The sequence below is a fragment of the Theobroma cacao genome, chromosome 9 (genome assembly GCF_053813885.1).
Source record: "Theobroma cacao isolate CCN51 chromosome 9, ASM5381388v1, whole genome shotgun sequence".
Classification (NCBI taxonomy): Eukaryota; Viridiplantae; Streptophyta; class Magnoliopsida; order Malvales; family Malvaceae; genus Theobroma; species Theobroma cacao.
Window position 1 is genome coordinate 43,409,113 of NC_142647.1, and position 16,335 is coordinate 43,425,447.

Consider the following 16,335-nt stretch of genomic DNA (forward strand, 5'->3'; position numbering starts at 1 on the left):
TAGAGATGATGGAACTCCTGAGGTTGTATGTTCGAATTACAGAAGTATCATAGGAAGTCTACTATACTTGACTGCCTCAAGACCAGACTTGATGTATCTTGCAAGCTTGTTGTCCAGATTTATGCAGAAACCTTCTCACAATCACTACTTGGTAGAAAAGAGAGTTCTGAGGTATATTAAAAGGATAATAGATTATGGTTTGAGATTTGAGAAAAACAAGAGCAGTGAATTGATTGGTTTATGTGACAGTGACTAGGCAAGCAGTTTGGACGATTCTAAAAGCACTAAAAGCTATTGTTTTTCATTTGGAAGTGCAGTTTTCTCTTGAAACTCTAAAAAACAGGAGGTGGTTGCACAATCCTTAGCTGAAGCAGAGTATATTGCAGCTACCTCAGCTGCAAATCAAGCTATCTGGATCAAGAAAGTATTAGGAGATTTAGGGTTCGAAAAGAGGTCAAGAACACCTTTAATGATAAACAATCAATCAGCAATATCTATTGCTAAGAATTCAGTGCATTATGGGAGGACAAAGCACATAAAAGTGAAGTTTCACTTCATCCGAGATGTTGTTAAAGAAGAAGAAATTTATGTTCTACATTGTGGTACATCTGAACAAATAGCTGATATATTTACCAAAAGTCTGAACAAGGAGAAATTTACTTATCTAAGAGATCTGTTAGGGGTCAACAAGTTGAAAACCAAGGAGATGTGTTGAAATATGGCTTCATATTGCCGCCAAGCTGATTCAAAGACTGAAGGTTACAGGAAATTCATAGCTGCAGAAAGAAGAGTAGTTTATGTCGGTTTATCCTTATCTGTTTTATTTGTTAACTTTTTTTACTTTGTTTATTAGTAATATTTTTCTTCCAAATACTATGTCGTTTTACTTGTGTAGCCGTTGGCTTGTGTGGCTATCTTGGGAATCTGAGCATAGCTCCCTATGCGTTATTCTTTTAGCTGTTTCTAGAGAACCAGGTGTCCTTAGCTGGCTGTCTATTTCTCTCTCATCAAAAAAATTCTCTCTATCTTCTTTCTCGATAAGCTTTTCTCTCTGCTCCTCTATTCTTTAGTTCATTCATTTTTCTAGAATACTCAATTTCTCATCAAGGACTCGCATGATAATCTGTAATAGCCACTACGATCTTTTTTAACTAGTGCAAATCCTCATATCTGATTTCTCCCAAGCCATACACCATTTATTTGATTGTATGTTGCAGGCTTTCACCACATTTGTTTCAGATATATGCTCTGCTTTTTCATTTTTACTGGTCAAGGCTAGCTTGCACGTAATTAGACAACTTTGCACTCAGAGATGGATTCTGTTTCTTCTAGCCACTATTACCACTTCTTTTTCCTTCTAGATAACCCTTCCTTGGTTATTCAGTGCTTCGTTTTTTCCAATAAGAAACTTTGCACCCAAATCTGATAATGTTCACCTCAAGTCTTTGGTCTGATGACCAAGCTCCATTCAACACTGAAACTTCTCTTTGAACATCTTATGGTACCTCATATCTAACAAATTAAAATTTACTCCCATACTTGATTCTTTTCTTAACTATATACACATAAACCACCCCATATAATTGTTGCAAAATTCTTTTATCGCCTCCAATGTACTCTTAGGGTGATATTGTTTACAAAGAAAGAAGTTATTTCCTTTCCAAAAAATGAACGAAGTTAATTTCTTACTTTCCCCTATCAAAGATGTAATATTTTTTCTCAATCACTTCTTAAAATATTTTAGTTTTTGAGTAGTTAATATATTAATGAACCTATTATTTTTTTTTTTGTAATTTTATAGAGATTGGGGTCAAAGACTCTAAGTAAAAGTGATTTATCAAAAAATAATTTATGTATTAATATTTAATACTATAAGGAAAGACAAAAAAAAATTCTATAATTTAAGATTTTATTAAAAAAGTCAAAATCTAAACTACTCTTCCTATCTAAAAATACAAGTTCTTGCCCTTCTCGACCCTTGGCTGTGTTTTTTACTTTCTCAAAACAACTCATCTAAGTTTCGATTGTAAGTAATTTTCAACCTAAATTAAGTTTTTAAATACTTCATATCTAATTATTTTTTAATTAATTTCATAATTTGGATTCATAATTATAATCTAACTAATAGAAAATAATATTGCATTTCAAATAATATCTTGAGACTATGAGTCATTCTTTTTTTGTTTTATTTTGTAGATATATTATTTGATTATTTGATTTTTGTATTTAACTTTATATAGTCTGTAAATGTTTATATTTAGTTTTGATCAATGAATAAAAAATTATCATATTATTGGTTACTGAACATGATAATTTGTTATAGAAATTTTACTGTATATATATATTAAATTGAAGGGGGAAAAACTTACACGAATAAAAGAAAGTTACAAGAGATTGAGAGCAAAGCTAAAAATCAAAGAAGATTAAATAAAAAAAATTGGAAAAGTAAATGAACAATCCGAAAAGTTGATATTAGAGAGTTCAAAAGTGAGATAGTTTTGTCAACTTTTTATTATCATAAGGATAACACTTCTTTTATCTAAACAAACAACACTTCTTTTATCGACTTTAAAAAAAATACAATTCTTTTATCTAAATAAATAACATTAAAAAGTTATATATATTTGTACACTTGAGGTGACAATGTAAAAAAGAATCAAAGGAGACACAACGTGGGAGCACGAAATTTTTAATGGGAGCGAGCAAGCTCTTCCATTGCCACGTGGGATTCGTTCTGTGGAACTATTACATTCCAATCATGCTTATAGGTAAGAAAAATGTATAGAAACAAGGTAAAAATATTTAAAATGGCTAACATTAGCAAGTACTTGTCCATATAACTTTCGTTTATGGTGTCGCCGATCCAGGGTCGAGAAAGCAAAAGTAAAATTACACTAACGAATCTTCCAAAACCCAGCACACCTCCATTAAATGGATACTCAAGAACCCACATCGAAACGGGTACTCTGTCATAAAACAAATACTTCAGTCCCTTTCCAATAACTCCTTCCACAATTCCTAATAAGAAAAATTGAGGAGCCAACCATAAGATTGTCATGGGAATTGTGTCATCTTCTGATATTCTTCGGCCAACCTTACTTTCAAATTTGCTGATTGAACTTAATCTATGAACCTCCACTCTCCAAGCAGCTATGCAACACCCAATAGCAAAGAACATTCCAATACCAATTCTGACAAACCTGGCACGATGTTGAATGCTTTCTTCACTACTCCAGAATTTTTTTATCAGAAAATCGCACAATAATGATATGATGAAGGTTGTAAAGGTTTGAAGCACATAGAATGAAGTTAAAGGAATCCTATTGAATGAATATATAGGAATCCTAAGATCAATCCGATCATCTAGATTCTCACTTTGTTCTATAAACAGAGTGTATCCCGTTGCCTCCACTAGACTATAAACGATGAATGTTATCCAAAGAGGTAGCAATTTTACTAGGGGCTTTGCTTGATTCATTCGTTCAGCAACCGTCTTTCCTACTGGATCTTCATGGTCATAGCAGCACTTGCCAGAGCAGAAAACTAAATAGGCTACCACGACAATTATTAGTGAAACCTTGAAGGTTTCATCCCAATCAAGGCTTGATGCAAATGTTGAAGACACGAAGGTTCCTAGAAACGCTGCAATATTAGTCCAAAACTTAGCACGATTAATAAATGTATCCTCATATTTCTCCATCTGTTGTTTTTGGGAAAACTGATCTTCCATTATCTCAGTCTCATCAATGTCCATCGTCCCACGAAACTGGTCATAGAGAAATGGTTTCAACGAAGCATCTTGTCCCGCTGTGCCTAGCATAAATAACGTTAATGCTACGTAAAATATAATATTGCTGACATGTGAAGCAAGAAGCCAACTAGAAAGCCATAATACCAGTAATGCCTGAAAAAAAGAATAATATCATTATTGTGAGTGTTTTTTGCGATATTGAAAGTGCAACGAAGTTGAGTGCGACGAGTACGGTGATGCAGTATTTGTTTGAAAAAACATGGCGGTGTATTAATACAACAACCTAGACACAGGATAACGCATGGTGGTACGTGCCTAAAAGGTGCATGGGTTGCTCAAAAAAATAGCATTGTTCGCTTGCATGGAAGCTGATCATTACTCACAAGTGAACGGGAGTTTGTTGAGGTTGATATATATTTGAGTGTGGTATCTTACGTCACTAAAATATGGTATAAACATGGAAGATCCAAAAATCCATTAACTAATTAGATTAATGTGATATCTTTGTGTTCAATATATGGTTTATCTCCACTACAAAAAAACTGAGTTTTAATCACACTTTTTTAAGCGACATATTTTTTTGTATAGTAGAATTTTAAAAAGTGTAGCTATTTAAACTTTTAGCTTCATTTTTTTCACATTTAGTAGGAATAAAAAAAAATGTAACCTTTGCCAGTGCATGCAATTGCTATCGTTATATTTTATTCATAATGCATCTAAAATTTTATATAGTGAGATTAGATTTACAAAATTGTTCTAAAAAATATAAAAAAAAAAAGTGTTATTAAAAATAATTTTAGTAGCACATTTTAAAAATGTGCTGTGTTAGGTCAAATTTGTTGTAGTGCTCCCAACAAATTTCTATATTAATGACTTCTGTTTTTGTTTTCTTAACCGAAATGAGATTCCCTTTTTTTTTACACACAATGTTAGAAAGAATAAGGAAATTTGCAACTGCCCTCTACCATTGAATTATTAAATGTTCTTGATCACAAACTATAAGAAAATTTAAGGTAACTCACTGCATATTTAAATATTAATTGTTTAGCCCAATTTTCCGAAATAATTTTTCTACTCTAGAAAACTTCTGATATTATTAAAATAATTCTTTTTAGCTTTTCATAAAAAGTTTAACACATGATTGCTTGTGTTGCATGTAAATAATTAATTTCTTGTTTTTAAATTCATAGAGTAAGTGATTTAGTATTAAAAAAATGCAGATAAAAAATTACTATCTTTGTTCCAGATTTAATGTCCATATTTTCTTTTTTAATATGTTCCATAATTATATCCACTTTCCGTTTTTAACATTTACAACTCTTACTTTTTTCTATGTTATATATTAATTTTTAATATATTTTTTTATTTTTTAATATTGAAAAAACTAAAATTTATCAATCAACGTTATAAAAAGTATATTAAATAAACTAAAGCCAAAATGTTATTCTTAATCCTCTCTTATGTTAAGTCCAAAGTGAATATTGAATTTCGAATGGAAAGAATATGAATGATATAAATTTAATTTCATACCGTTCATATTTACGATTGTACTATGTAACTTTTGATAGATGCATTTGAAAATATCATAAGAATATCTAAAGTGCAAAGAAAATAGAGTGAAGAAAAAAGATGCAGAGGACAAGTCAAGAGGAGACTCGTTTGAGATATAACTAACTACAATAGTGTAAGTCGGAGACAAGTGCTGCCAGAAGAAGAATAAACTTACGATGATCAAAGCTGGAACGGTGCAAACGAGGAGTTTGAACCGGCCTATGCGATCAGCTGCGATGTGGTCGAGGACAATAGACGTAAACATTTTTACGCCTTCAAAGGCATTTGCAAAGGCTGCAGCTTTTCGGAGAGACGAGTTGATCCAAATGAACTGGATATACGATATCAAGAAAGCTCTAAATGCGTTGTCTACAAACGCGTCACTCATAAGCAAACCTATCATCGGAAATGGTAGTCATCCATTAAAATTATGTCAGTGTAACAATTAATAACGAATACTAGCTAGTACCATATTTCTTTTGGAATTCTTTTAGCCCTTCCTATTCAAGAATAGCGAAGATACCTGAGATGAATAGGGCACCCCTAGAGAAGCGAACGTAATTGGATGCCCAAGTCCACATGCTAGAGAAGCAGTTGTTATAGAAATTGCAGTCGCAACCATTCATTTCTCAAGTTTAATCCTCCCTCCTACTTGATGTATTACTTCAACGAATTAAACTGGGCATCCAAGTCCTCCCATTTTAACCTTTTAAGAAACTAAATTTCTCTCAACGTCAAGACGCATATGGTCTTCTAATAAAGCAGGTCAAGGTGGATGCCGTAAATCAGTTTTAAATAAAAGCACCGTGAGTTGGCAAAATAATGGGTTGAAAGTCATGTTTTCAAACTTCTGCGAAGAAAAGCCCCCATCCAAAAGAAACTTGTCACATCACCATGGAGATGAATCTGCTTGAAATTATAATAACAAAATATACTGGTAATATGTTTCCGATTCTAAATGTATGATTTTATTTGCGTAGATTATCAATAGTGAAGATTTAGTCAGCATTTTTTCAATGTAAAGACAAAGGTGGAGGTAGGTAATTAATTAAGTTAGTAGAAGTGTGTTTTATATTAAAACCTCTTATGGTCAAGTTAACGATATGGTTAAAAAATATATATATATTTATATGAAGAAATAAGAACCTATCTAGCTACTTTGGTTATTGAGCTTACTCATAAAATTTTTAAACCATAGTTCCAATAATATAAACCATTTATTGAGCTAATCTCAATTTTTCTCCTTCAATTCTTCAAAAGGGATTTCATTCGAAAAGGATATTAAGAAATGCTTGAGACTCACATGATATTCTGTAATAGCCACTACAATCTTTTTTAACTAGGGAAGATTCTCATATCTAATTTCACCCATACACCTTTTACTTGATTTAATGTTGCAGGCTTTCACCATATTTGTTTCAGATATATGCTCTGCTTTTTCATTCTTACTCGTCAAGGCTTGTGCATAATATTAGACAACTTTGCACCCAGAGATGGATTCTGTTTCTTCGGGCCACTGTAATCACCTCTCCTTCCTTCTGGATAACCCTTCCCTGGTTGTTCAGTGCTTCTTTTTTCCAATAAAAAATTCTGCACCCAAATCTGATAATGTTCACCTCAATTCTTTGGTCTAATGACCAAGCTCCATTCAATCTTGAACAGGGACGGAGCTAGCCAATTTTTCTTAAGAGGATCAAAGACGAAAAGAAATAAAAATTAAAAATTTTTAAAATTAATACGTTGAATTTAATCAATAATCAAAAGATTCATAATAGATAATTTTATATAACATATAAATAAAAAAAAAACAAGAAAAAAAAGATTTATAATAGTCTTTTTAGAAAAATTGTGTGGGATGATATTTCATAGAATCAAATTCATCCATTATTGATTTTGTACTGAAAAGGTTAGTAATGTCTTTTTCAATATAAACAACTAAATTATCTACAAAAAACTTATCACACATTTAGTTTCGAAGTCTTTTTTTCATAATTTTCATTAGCCTTGGTGACTTAAGTGTAAGAGAATCATTTCGACAATTTACATATTTTCTTTTAAAGAAATTGTCAATTGTTTTTAACTTACACATACTTTAATTAGACCTTAAAAAAATTAATGCAATCAATATCTAATATTCTTATTTTATTTATATTTAAACTTAAAATACTAAATATAAAACTATAATGTATAAATATATAAATACAATATACAAGATGTTACACAATAGTTAAATAAAATAAATAGAAAGAAGAAGATAAAAGAAAATTTTACCTCCTCTTAGTTTCATATAATAATGGTGAGTGGTCATTGTTCAAGTTCGTAAATTATATAAAAGAGAGTAAAGTAAAAATAAAAAAACAAAAAAGAATAGGAGGAGAAAGATGTGTGAAAAAATTTAATTAAGAATTAAGGTCAAATTGAGTAAAGTTTGTGAAGTTATTTTATTATTTTTTATTTATATAAATTATTAAAAAATTATTATTTTGAGAGATATAAAAAATATAAAATAAATAAAAAAAATCAAAAATTTTGAATGCACCACAACCTCATCAATATTCTATTTCCCATAACAATCAAATATATATATATATATATATATATATATATATATACTAATTAAAATTTTTCAAAAATTGGGGGGGTGGGGCGGGGGGGTTGTGGTGGCCATTGCCCCCATTAACACATGACCCTCCGCCCTTGGCTGAAATGGTAAATGAGGTTAACATGGGCTCTTGTTGTACTGTGCCATTTGACTCTGCGCAATTAATACTAAAGACAAAAAGTAGGTAAATATCAATATGTTGCTGTTATTTCTTGTTAGGGACTGGTTGATTCCACATGTTTCAGAAATTGCAGTCACAAGCATTCATTTCTCAAATTTAATCTCCTACTCGATGTATTACTTCCGTGAACCAAATTTCTCTCAACGTCAAGATGCATATGGTCATATAATAAAGCAAGTCAAGGTGGGCGCCATCAGTCAACTTTAAATAAATGCACCGTGACTTGCTAAAATAATGGGTTAAAAGTCATGTTTTGAAAATTCTACGAACAAAAACCTCCCATCCAAAGGAGATTGTAGATAATTAATTTTGATTAATATTTATTATTTGAAAAATTATTTTATTGTGTAACATTATATAAAGAACAATGAGAACAATCATTACAAGTGAAGCACTACTTCACGCAGAACAAATAAAATAAATGGAGCATTACTCTATGAGGAACAATTCTACTTCGCACAGAATAACAATTTCACATAGATGGCAATGAAGTAATCCGGAATAGGTAGCAGGATTCAATGGTTACTTTCATATTGAGATGTTCCAGAGAGTTTGGCTTGATGGCTCAAATATAGAGATTATTAAGAGGTCTTCCTCTTAACCTTTTCCTGAAGTACAAGTGTTTCACCCTCCTATCTTGTTCTCGTATACTTGTTCACATACACTTTCTTCTCTTATATCTATTCACATATAGCTTCTTTTCTTATACCTGTTCACATACAGCTCTTCTCTATCAGCTCCTACTCGAGAACAAGTCTCATTAAATATAATTACTTCAACAGTCACATAATAAGTTCCTAACTGTTACCCAATATTAACTTTCAGTAACGGTTACCTAATATTAAATTTCTCTTTAATGGTATCATTCATTATGTATATTAAAATACTTTTTTGTAACCGTTACTTTTGATATTATATATAGAGCCTTCACAATTCAAAGAATGAGACTTTTCTCCTCCACTTTCAAAATTACTCGACTCTTACTCAAAGCTTTTCTCTCTAGCCTATTCTCATTTAGGACACTTATTCTTTTCTTATTCTCTTCCACCTGCCACAACATTTAATACTTCAAGAATTACTCCAATTTTCCTCTCCGTCACCTCCGGTACATCTCTTACTTGTTTGCAATGCTTCCTCTTCTTATCACAAGAACCCCCTTTACAAAGACTTATCACATCATAATGAAAATGAATATGCTTGAAATTATAATAATAAAATAGATTGATAATATGTTTCCAATTCTAAATTATAAAATTTATGATTTTATTCACGTAGATTATCAATAGCGAAGATTTTGTCTGCGTTTTTTCGATGTAAAAACAAAGATGGAGGTGGGTAATTAAGTTGGTAGAAGTGTGTTTTGTATTAAAACCTCGTATGGTCAAGTTAATGATATGGTCAAAAAAATAAATATTTATATGAAAAAATAAGAGTCTATCTAGCTATTTTGGTTAATCATTGAGCTTACTCATAAAATTTTTAGACCATAGTTCCAATGGTATAAACCATTTATTGAGCTAATCTCAATTTTTCTCCTTCAATTCTTCAAAAGGGATTTCATTCGAAAAGGATATTCGAAAATGCTTTGGGACTCGCATGATTTTCTGTAATAGCCACTACAATCGTTTTTAACTAAGGAAGATTCTCATATCTGATTTCACCCATACACCTTTTGCTTGATTGAATGTTGCAGGCTTTCACCATATTTGTTTCAGATATATGCTCTGCTTTTTCATTCTTACTCGTCAAGGCTTGTGCATAATATTGGACAACTTTGCACTCGGAGATGGATTCTGTTTCTTCTGGCCACTGTTACGCCTCTTCTTCCTTCTGGATAACCCTTTCCTGGTTGTTCGGTGCTTCATTTTTTCCAATAAAAAATTCTGCACCCAAATCTGATAATTTTCACCTCAAGTCTTTGGTCTAATGACCAAGTTCTATTCAATCTTGAACAGGCAGAGCTAGCCAATTTTTGTTAGGAGGGCCAAACATAAAAAAAAATAAAAATTAAATATTTTTAAAATTAATACGTTGAATTGAACCAACAATCAAAAAATTCATAATAGACAATTTTATATAACATGTAAATCAAAAGGAATAAAAAAAGAACTTACAATAGTCTTTTATGAAAATTGTGTTTGACAATATTTCATAAATTCAAATTCATCCATTACTGACTTTGTACTGAAAAGGTTAACAATATCTTTTTCAATATAAACAACTAAATTTTCTACTAAAAACTTATCACCCATTTAGTTTCGAAGTCTTTTTTTCACAATTTTTATTAGCCTTGGTAACTCAAGTGTAAGAAAATCATTTCGACGATTTACATATTTTCGTTTAAAGAATTTATCAATTGGTTTTAACTTACTCATACTTTAATCAAACCTTAAAAACATTAATGCAATTAACATCTAATATTCTTATTTTATTTATATTTAAACTTATTAAATGTAAAACTATAATGCATAAATATATAAATACGATATACAGAGGATTTCTCACAATAGTTAAATATATAAATAATTAAATAATATAATTAGAAAAAATAAAATAAAATAAAATTTTACGTTCTCTTAGTTTCATATAATAGTAGTGAGTGGTCATTGTCCAAGTTCATAAATCTCTTTTAAAGAATTAAACGTATTTCAATGATGAATTATATAAAAGAGAGCAAAGTAAAAATAAAAGGACAAAAGAGAAGAAAAAGAAAAAAAGAAAGTGAGAGAAAGAGAAAGAGGTGTGAAGAAACTTAATTAAGAATTAGGGTAAAGTTGAGTAAAGTTTATGAAATTATTTTATTATTTTTTATTTATATAAAGTATTAAATAAAAAAATTATTTTGAGGGATATAAAAGATATAATATAAATAAAAAATTTCAAAAATTTTGAATGGACCACAACCTCATAAATATTCTACTTCCCATGGCCCCCCATTAGCACATGACCTTCCGCCTCTGGCTGAAATGGTAAACGGGTCAACATAGGTTCAGGTTGTGCTGTGCAATTTGACTCTGTTTGATGTTCAAGCGTTAATACACAATTAATACTGAAGACAAAAAGTAGGTAAATATCAATATGTTGCTGGTACTTCGGTGCAAGGGACTGGTTGATTCCACATGTTTCAGAAATTGCAATCGCAAACATTCATTTCTCAAATTTAATCCTCCCTCCTACTCGATGTACTACTTCCATGAACTAAATTTCTCTCAATGTCAAGATGCATACGGTCTCATAATAAAGCAAGACAAGTTGGGCGCTGTCAATCAATTTTAAATAAATGCACAGTGACTTGGTAACATAATGGGTTAAAAGTCATGTTTTGAAAATTCTGCAAACAAAAAACTTCCCATCCAAAGGAGACTTGTCACATCACCATATAAATGAATCTACTTGAAATTATAATAACAAAATAAGTTGATAATATGTTTCCAATTCTAAATTATAAAATATATGATTCTATTCACGTAGAATATCAATGGTGAGGATTAAGTCAGCATTTTTACGATATAAAGACAAAGATGGAGGTAGGTAATTAAGTTAGTAGAAGTGTGTTTTGTATTAAAACCTTTTATGGTCAAGTTAATAATATGGTCAAAAAAAATTTATGTATGAAGATATAAGAGTCTATCTAGCTACTTTGATTACTGAGCTTACTCATAAAATTTTTAGACCATAGTGCCATTGATATAAATCATTTATTGAGCTAATGTCTATATTTCTCCTTTAATTCTTCAAAAGGGATTTCATCCTTCAAAAATTAGAAGGCTCAAACGACGCCGTTTCTTGCAGCAAAGGAAGGCTTCATTTTCGTGGTGCCAGGCGCTGCATTTTAGGCTTGGGAAACTTGTGAAGCGGGCTGACGTGAGCCCACGCTTGAAGAGAAACCTTGAAGTCCTTGGGCAATTCTAAGCTTAAGCTAGGTATGGACCTTGGACTTTGTAGTTTAGGCTGTATCATAGTATGTTTTGGATCTTTGACTATTTGAGTTTGCATATTGATGTTTTTGATGGCGGTATTATTTTTGAGCATTTTTAGTATAGTTCTTTTTTTCTTCTTTTTTGAAAATAATATATATAAAAAATAACAAATAAATAAAAAGAAAATATATTTGTGTTGTAGTATGAATATTAGAAATAGGGGAAAGGAAATTATTGAAATAGGGAGATATATCTGCTTAAAAAATAATATATAAATAGGAACAAAAATAGTATTCACGTGAAATAGATAGAAAAAATACATCTCAATATAAAAACAGATTTAAGCAAAAAAAAAAAGCAAAACAAATTTATATAAAAAAAGAAGAAAATGTATCTAAAAAAAATTAGCTTTTAGGTAAGTGAAGAATAATAGGATAAATATTTAGCTGCAAGAAAAATGCATTTAGATGGGTAAAAAAATAGAAATATATAATATAAAAAAATATTTAGTTATAAAATAATAATAATGAATCCAATTAAAATATAAATGTAAATATTTAGTTATTAAAAATAGGAATAGGAAACAATAAAATTAAGAAGGATAAATAGCACTTAGTTAATAGGTAAAAGAAAGTAGAACATATATGTATGTAAAAAATGTATGTACATGTATAATATTACTAATAGAGAGAATATCAAATTATACTGATGATGGAATGTTCATTCGAAATGTGAGAAGCTGCAATCTTGAATGAATTTTTCTAGATTAAGGATTCCAATTAAAACCCCCCCAGTGCGATGGGAGGGTTTTAATTTCAAGTCACGATATTTGAAATCCTAAGTAAATGAAAACTTGTTAACTTAATTACTAGCCAAATAAAGACATAGAAACAAAAGGAAATAACATGATAATGATAATAATAAATATAATAATAATAAGTATAAGAGAATAAATGTAATATATACTTATAGTTTTAAAATATATAGCATCGTGAAGAATAAGGATTTTCATGATAATAAATAAATAAATAATGATAATAAAATTTTTAAAAATGGTAAAACTATAATAATAATGAATATAGAGAATAATCAATAATGGACATGGGAGTTGGTATGCATTATCGTTGCATCATTAAATGTCATGACATATAGACATATTGTGTGCATGATTCAAAGCCCCAATGATGGGACTTTTCGAAGGAGTTTGCGAATATGAGTTCCTTATGAAAATTCTCTATGTGAAAGGATACCTTCAAGTCTCACCAATATGATTGGAGGACTCAGAGAATATCTTTAATAAAAGGTTTCTGCTCATATTAGGATTTGTATTTATGAAAATATTATTTTTTAAAGCAAAAATAATGTTTTTATGTGCAAACAAGTACCTTGATAATAGGATTTACCCATTAAACTTGCAAAGACGAGTTTTTGGAGTATTTTTCTAAGTGAGAAAGTATATCGGGATCCCACCAGTATGATGGGTGGATTTAGAAGATATCTTCAATAAAAGGTTTTCCTTTGGCATCATCAAGATTTTATGCCATGCATTTCACAATTACATCATGTACACATCACACTTGTAAATCGAATAAAATATTTTAATTTGCTAATAAAATAAAGAATAAAATAAAAAAATTAGAAAATTTAAGAATAAAATTAAAAGTTAAGATTAATATAGGATAACATATGATTAAATGGTACTATTCGTTGAATAGGTGTTACAGGGGTGCTAATCCTTTCTCGTGTGTAACCTTACTCTCGAATCCATTCTAAAATTTGCATACCAGTTTATTGTTCTTTCAATGGATCTAAATTTAATTTAGAACCTCGTCGAATAGAATAAATTTAACAAATGGCTAATTACACTTAGATAAAAAAAATTAATGATGACTCCCAAACTTAAAAATTCTCAGTGTCACGACACTAGGAAAGATTCTCATATCTGATTTCATTCATACACCTTTTACTTGATTGAATGTTGTAGGTTTTTACCATATTTGTTTTAGATATATGCTCTGCTTCTTCATTCTTACTCATCAAGGCTTGTGCATAATATTAGACAATTTTGCACTGCGAGATGGATTCTATTTCTTCTAACGTCTGTTATCATTTTTTCTTCCTTTTGGATAACCCTTCACTGGTTCTTCAGTGCTTTGTTTTCTCCAATAAGAAACTCTGAACCGAAATCTGATAATGTTCCCCTCAAGTCTTTGGTCTAATGACCAAGCTCCATCCAATCTTGAAACTGCTCTTTGAACATCTGATGGTACCTCATATCTACAAATCAAAATTAACTCCCCTACTTGATTTTTTCTTAACTATATAAACATAAACCACCTTACAAACTCATTGGAAAATTCTTTTATCACTTCCAATGTACTCTTAGCGAGATATTATTGACAAAGAAGTTATTTTCTTACTTTCCCTTATCAATGTTGTAATTAATTACCGCCACTTAATGAAAATGCTTGTACTATATAGAAGAATAGATGATAGCAGTAAGAAGTTAACGAGATGAGAAAGGTATTTTTTATATGTGTTGCATTTAAATGTGGTGCATCCACATGGCATGCAAATTTATTAATTATTTATAGATTAACTAATATTCAATTAATTAATATTAGATATTGTTATGATATAACTTAATTGAATAATTAATAATAAATGTTTGAGATGGGATAAATTTAAATTTAATTTGTTTAAATTTAAATAAAAATTAATTATATTTAAATTTAATTTGTTTAAATTTAAACATAATATCATATCTCTATATCCCTAATACGTCTATAAATAGTGAATAGACGTGTTAGTTTCAAGACACAGAAAAAGAGTGAATGCAAGTTCTTTTGTAAGTCAAAAAAATCAAAAAGCTCTTTTCTCTTTTTTTTTTTCTTCATTCTTGAGACACCATCAAAGGTCAGAGGGTTTCAGAACGTGTAATTCCTTGTGGATGACTCTAGTAGCCACTCCATAACAACGAGAGTGAAGAAATTATTGTGTGCACAAAGGAGGATTTGTAAGACAAGCTTCTTCGATCAGAAAGGGAGTGGTATATTCTGTTGAAAAGGTAAACCTACATCCCAACAGTGATATCAGACCAAGTTTTGGTTTGCTTTCATCCTTTTAATTTTGTGTATATTTTGAAAACTTGTTTTGATTATGATTACCGATACTAATTGATTTTGAAACTGATATGAAATGGAGAAAGCTTTAATCTAGTGCAAAAAAGTGCATTGGTCTAAGGCCACATGGTGCCTTATGGATGGCAACAAAAAAAATGGGAAAAGAAAATGCAACTAGCAGGATTCGAACCTGCACTAAGAAAATCATTAAGATTTTAAAAATATCCTTCAACCATTGCACCAAGGAAGCATCTTTGAAATAAGAGTACGGTAAATAATAAAGACCAAAAGGGTCCAGACACTACCAATAAAGGGCCTAATGTGGCAGCCATATGGCACCAAAGGATATATTTTTCATAATTACATTTTTACCCCACAAGTTTTTGTTTTTACAAACTGACCCAAAAAAATTTTTTTTTGTAAATTCAAAAAAAAATTCAAACCATTATTTATGCTTTTAGCATGTTACTATTTTATTAAATTCACATGTGTCATAAATATAATTAATTAATATGTTAATTATCCAATTTTTTTTATATATGTTGTATATTAGAAATTATTTTTCTTCTAAAACATATATATGAATTAAGCAAATGTTTGTTAATTCAATTATTTTACATATGTTGTAAAATGCTATGTAATTATTTACTTATTTGTTAGGTAAATTTTATAAAATGCATGATGTATTTATTTTACTTATTTGTTAGGTAAAATTTATGATGTAATTATTTTACTTATTTGTTAGGTAAAATTTATGATGTAATTATTTTACTTATTTGTTAGGTAAAATTTATAAAATGCATGATGTATTTATTTTACTCATTTGTTAGGTAAATTTTATAAAATGCATGATGTAATCATTTTACTTATTTGTTAGGTAAAATTTATAAAATGCATGATGTATTTATTTTACTTATTTGTTAGGTAAAATTTATAAAATGCATAATGTAATTATTTTACTTATTTGAAAAGGCAAAATTTATAAAATGCACGGTGTAATTATTTTACTTATTTGTTAAGTAAACTTGTATGCAAAAAGACAGTACGGTAATTATATATCTCAGTAGTTTTATCAAAGGAGACTGGGTTTTAAGAGAGACTATTTGTGACTCCTCCAACCTTTCTTGAAAATTACTGCAGAAGTAGAGTGCTTTGTCAAGGAGACTATTATAGTTTTTCCTAGAAGCATTTGAAAATATGATCTACTT

General features: G+C 29.8%; 1 protein-coding gene across 1 annotated transcript; it reads right to left on the reverse strand.

Moving 5' to 3' along the window:
- Positions 1-2,673: 2,673 nt before the first annotated feature.
- LOC18590048 (protein NRT1/ PTR FAMILY 5.10-like) lies at positions 2,674-6,034 on the reverse strand. The gene is made up of 3 exons (XM_018127066.2): positions 5,826-6,034; positions 5,478-5,698; positions 2,674-3,904 (listed from the first exon to the last, which is right to left on the reverse strand). The coding sequence occupies exons 1-3, from the start codon at positions 5,926-5,928 to the stop codon at positions 2,690-2,692; spliced, it is 1,539 nt and encodes a 512-aa protein (XP_017982555.2). The 5' UTR covers positions 5,929-6,034; the 3' UTR covers positions 2,674-2,689.
- Positions 6,035-16,335: the final 10,301 nt, after the last annotated feature.

Coding starts and splice junctions, on each gene's coding strand:
- LOC18590048 (XM_018127066.2), bottom strand. CDS start 5,928: ATGAATGGTTGCGACTGCAATTTCTATAACAACTGCTTCTCTAGCATG. Junction 5,699..5,825: donor GGGTGCCCTATTCATCTCAG/GTATCTTCGCTA, acceptor TTCCGATGATAG/GTTTGCTTATGAGTGACGCG. Junction 3,905..5,477: donor CCGTTCCAGCTTTGATCATC/GTAAGTTTATTC, acceptor TCTTTTTTTCAG/GCATTACTGGTATTATGGCT.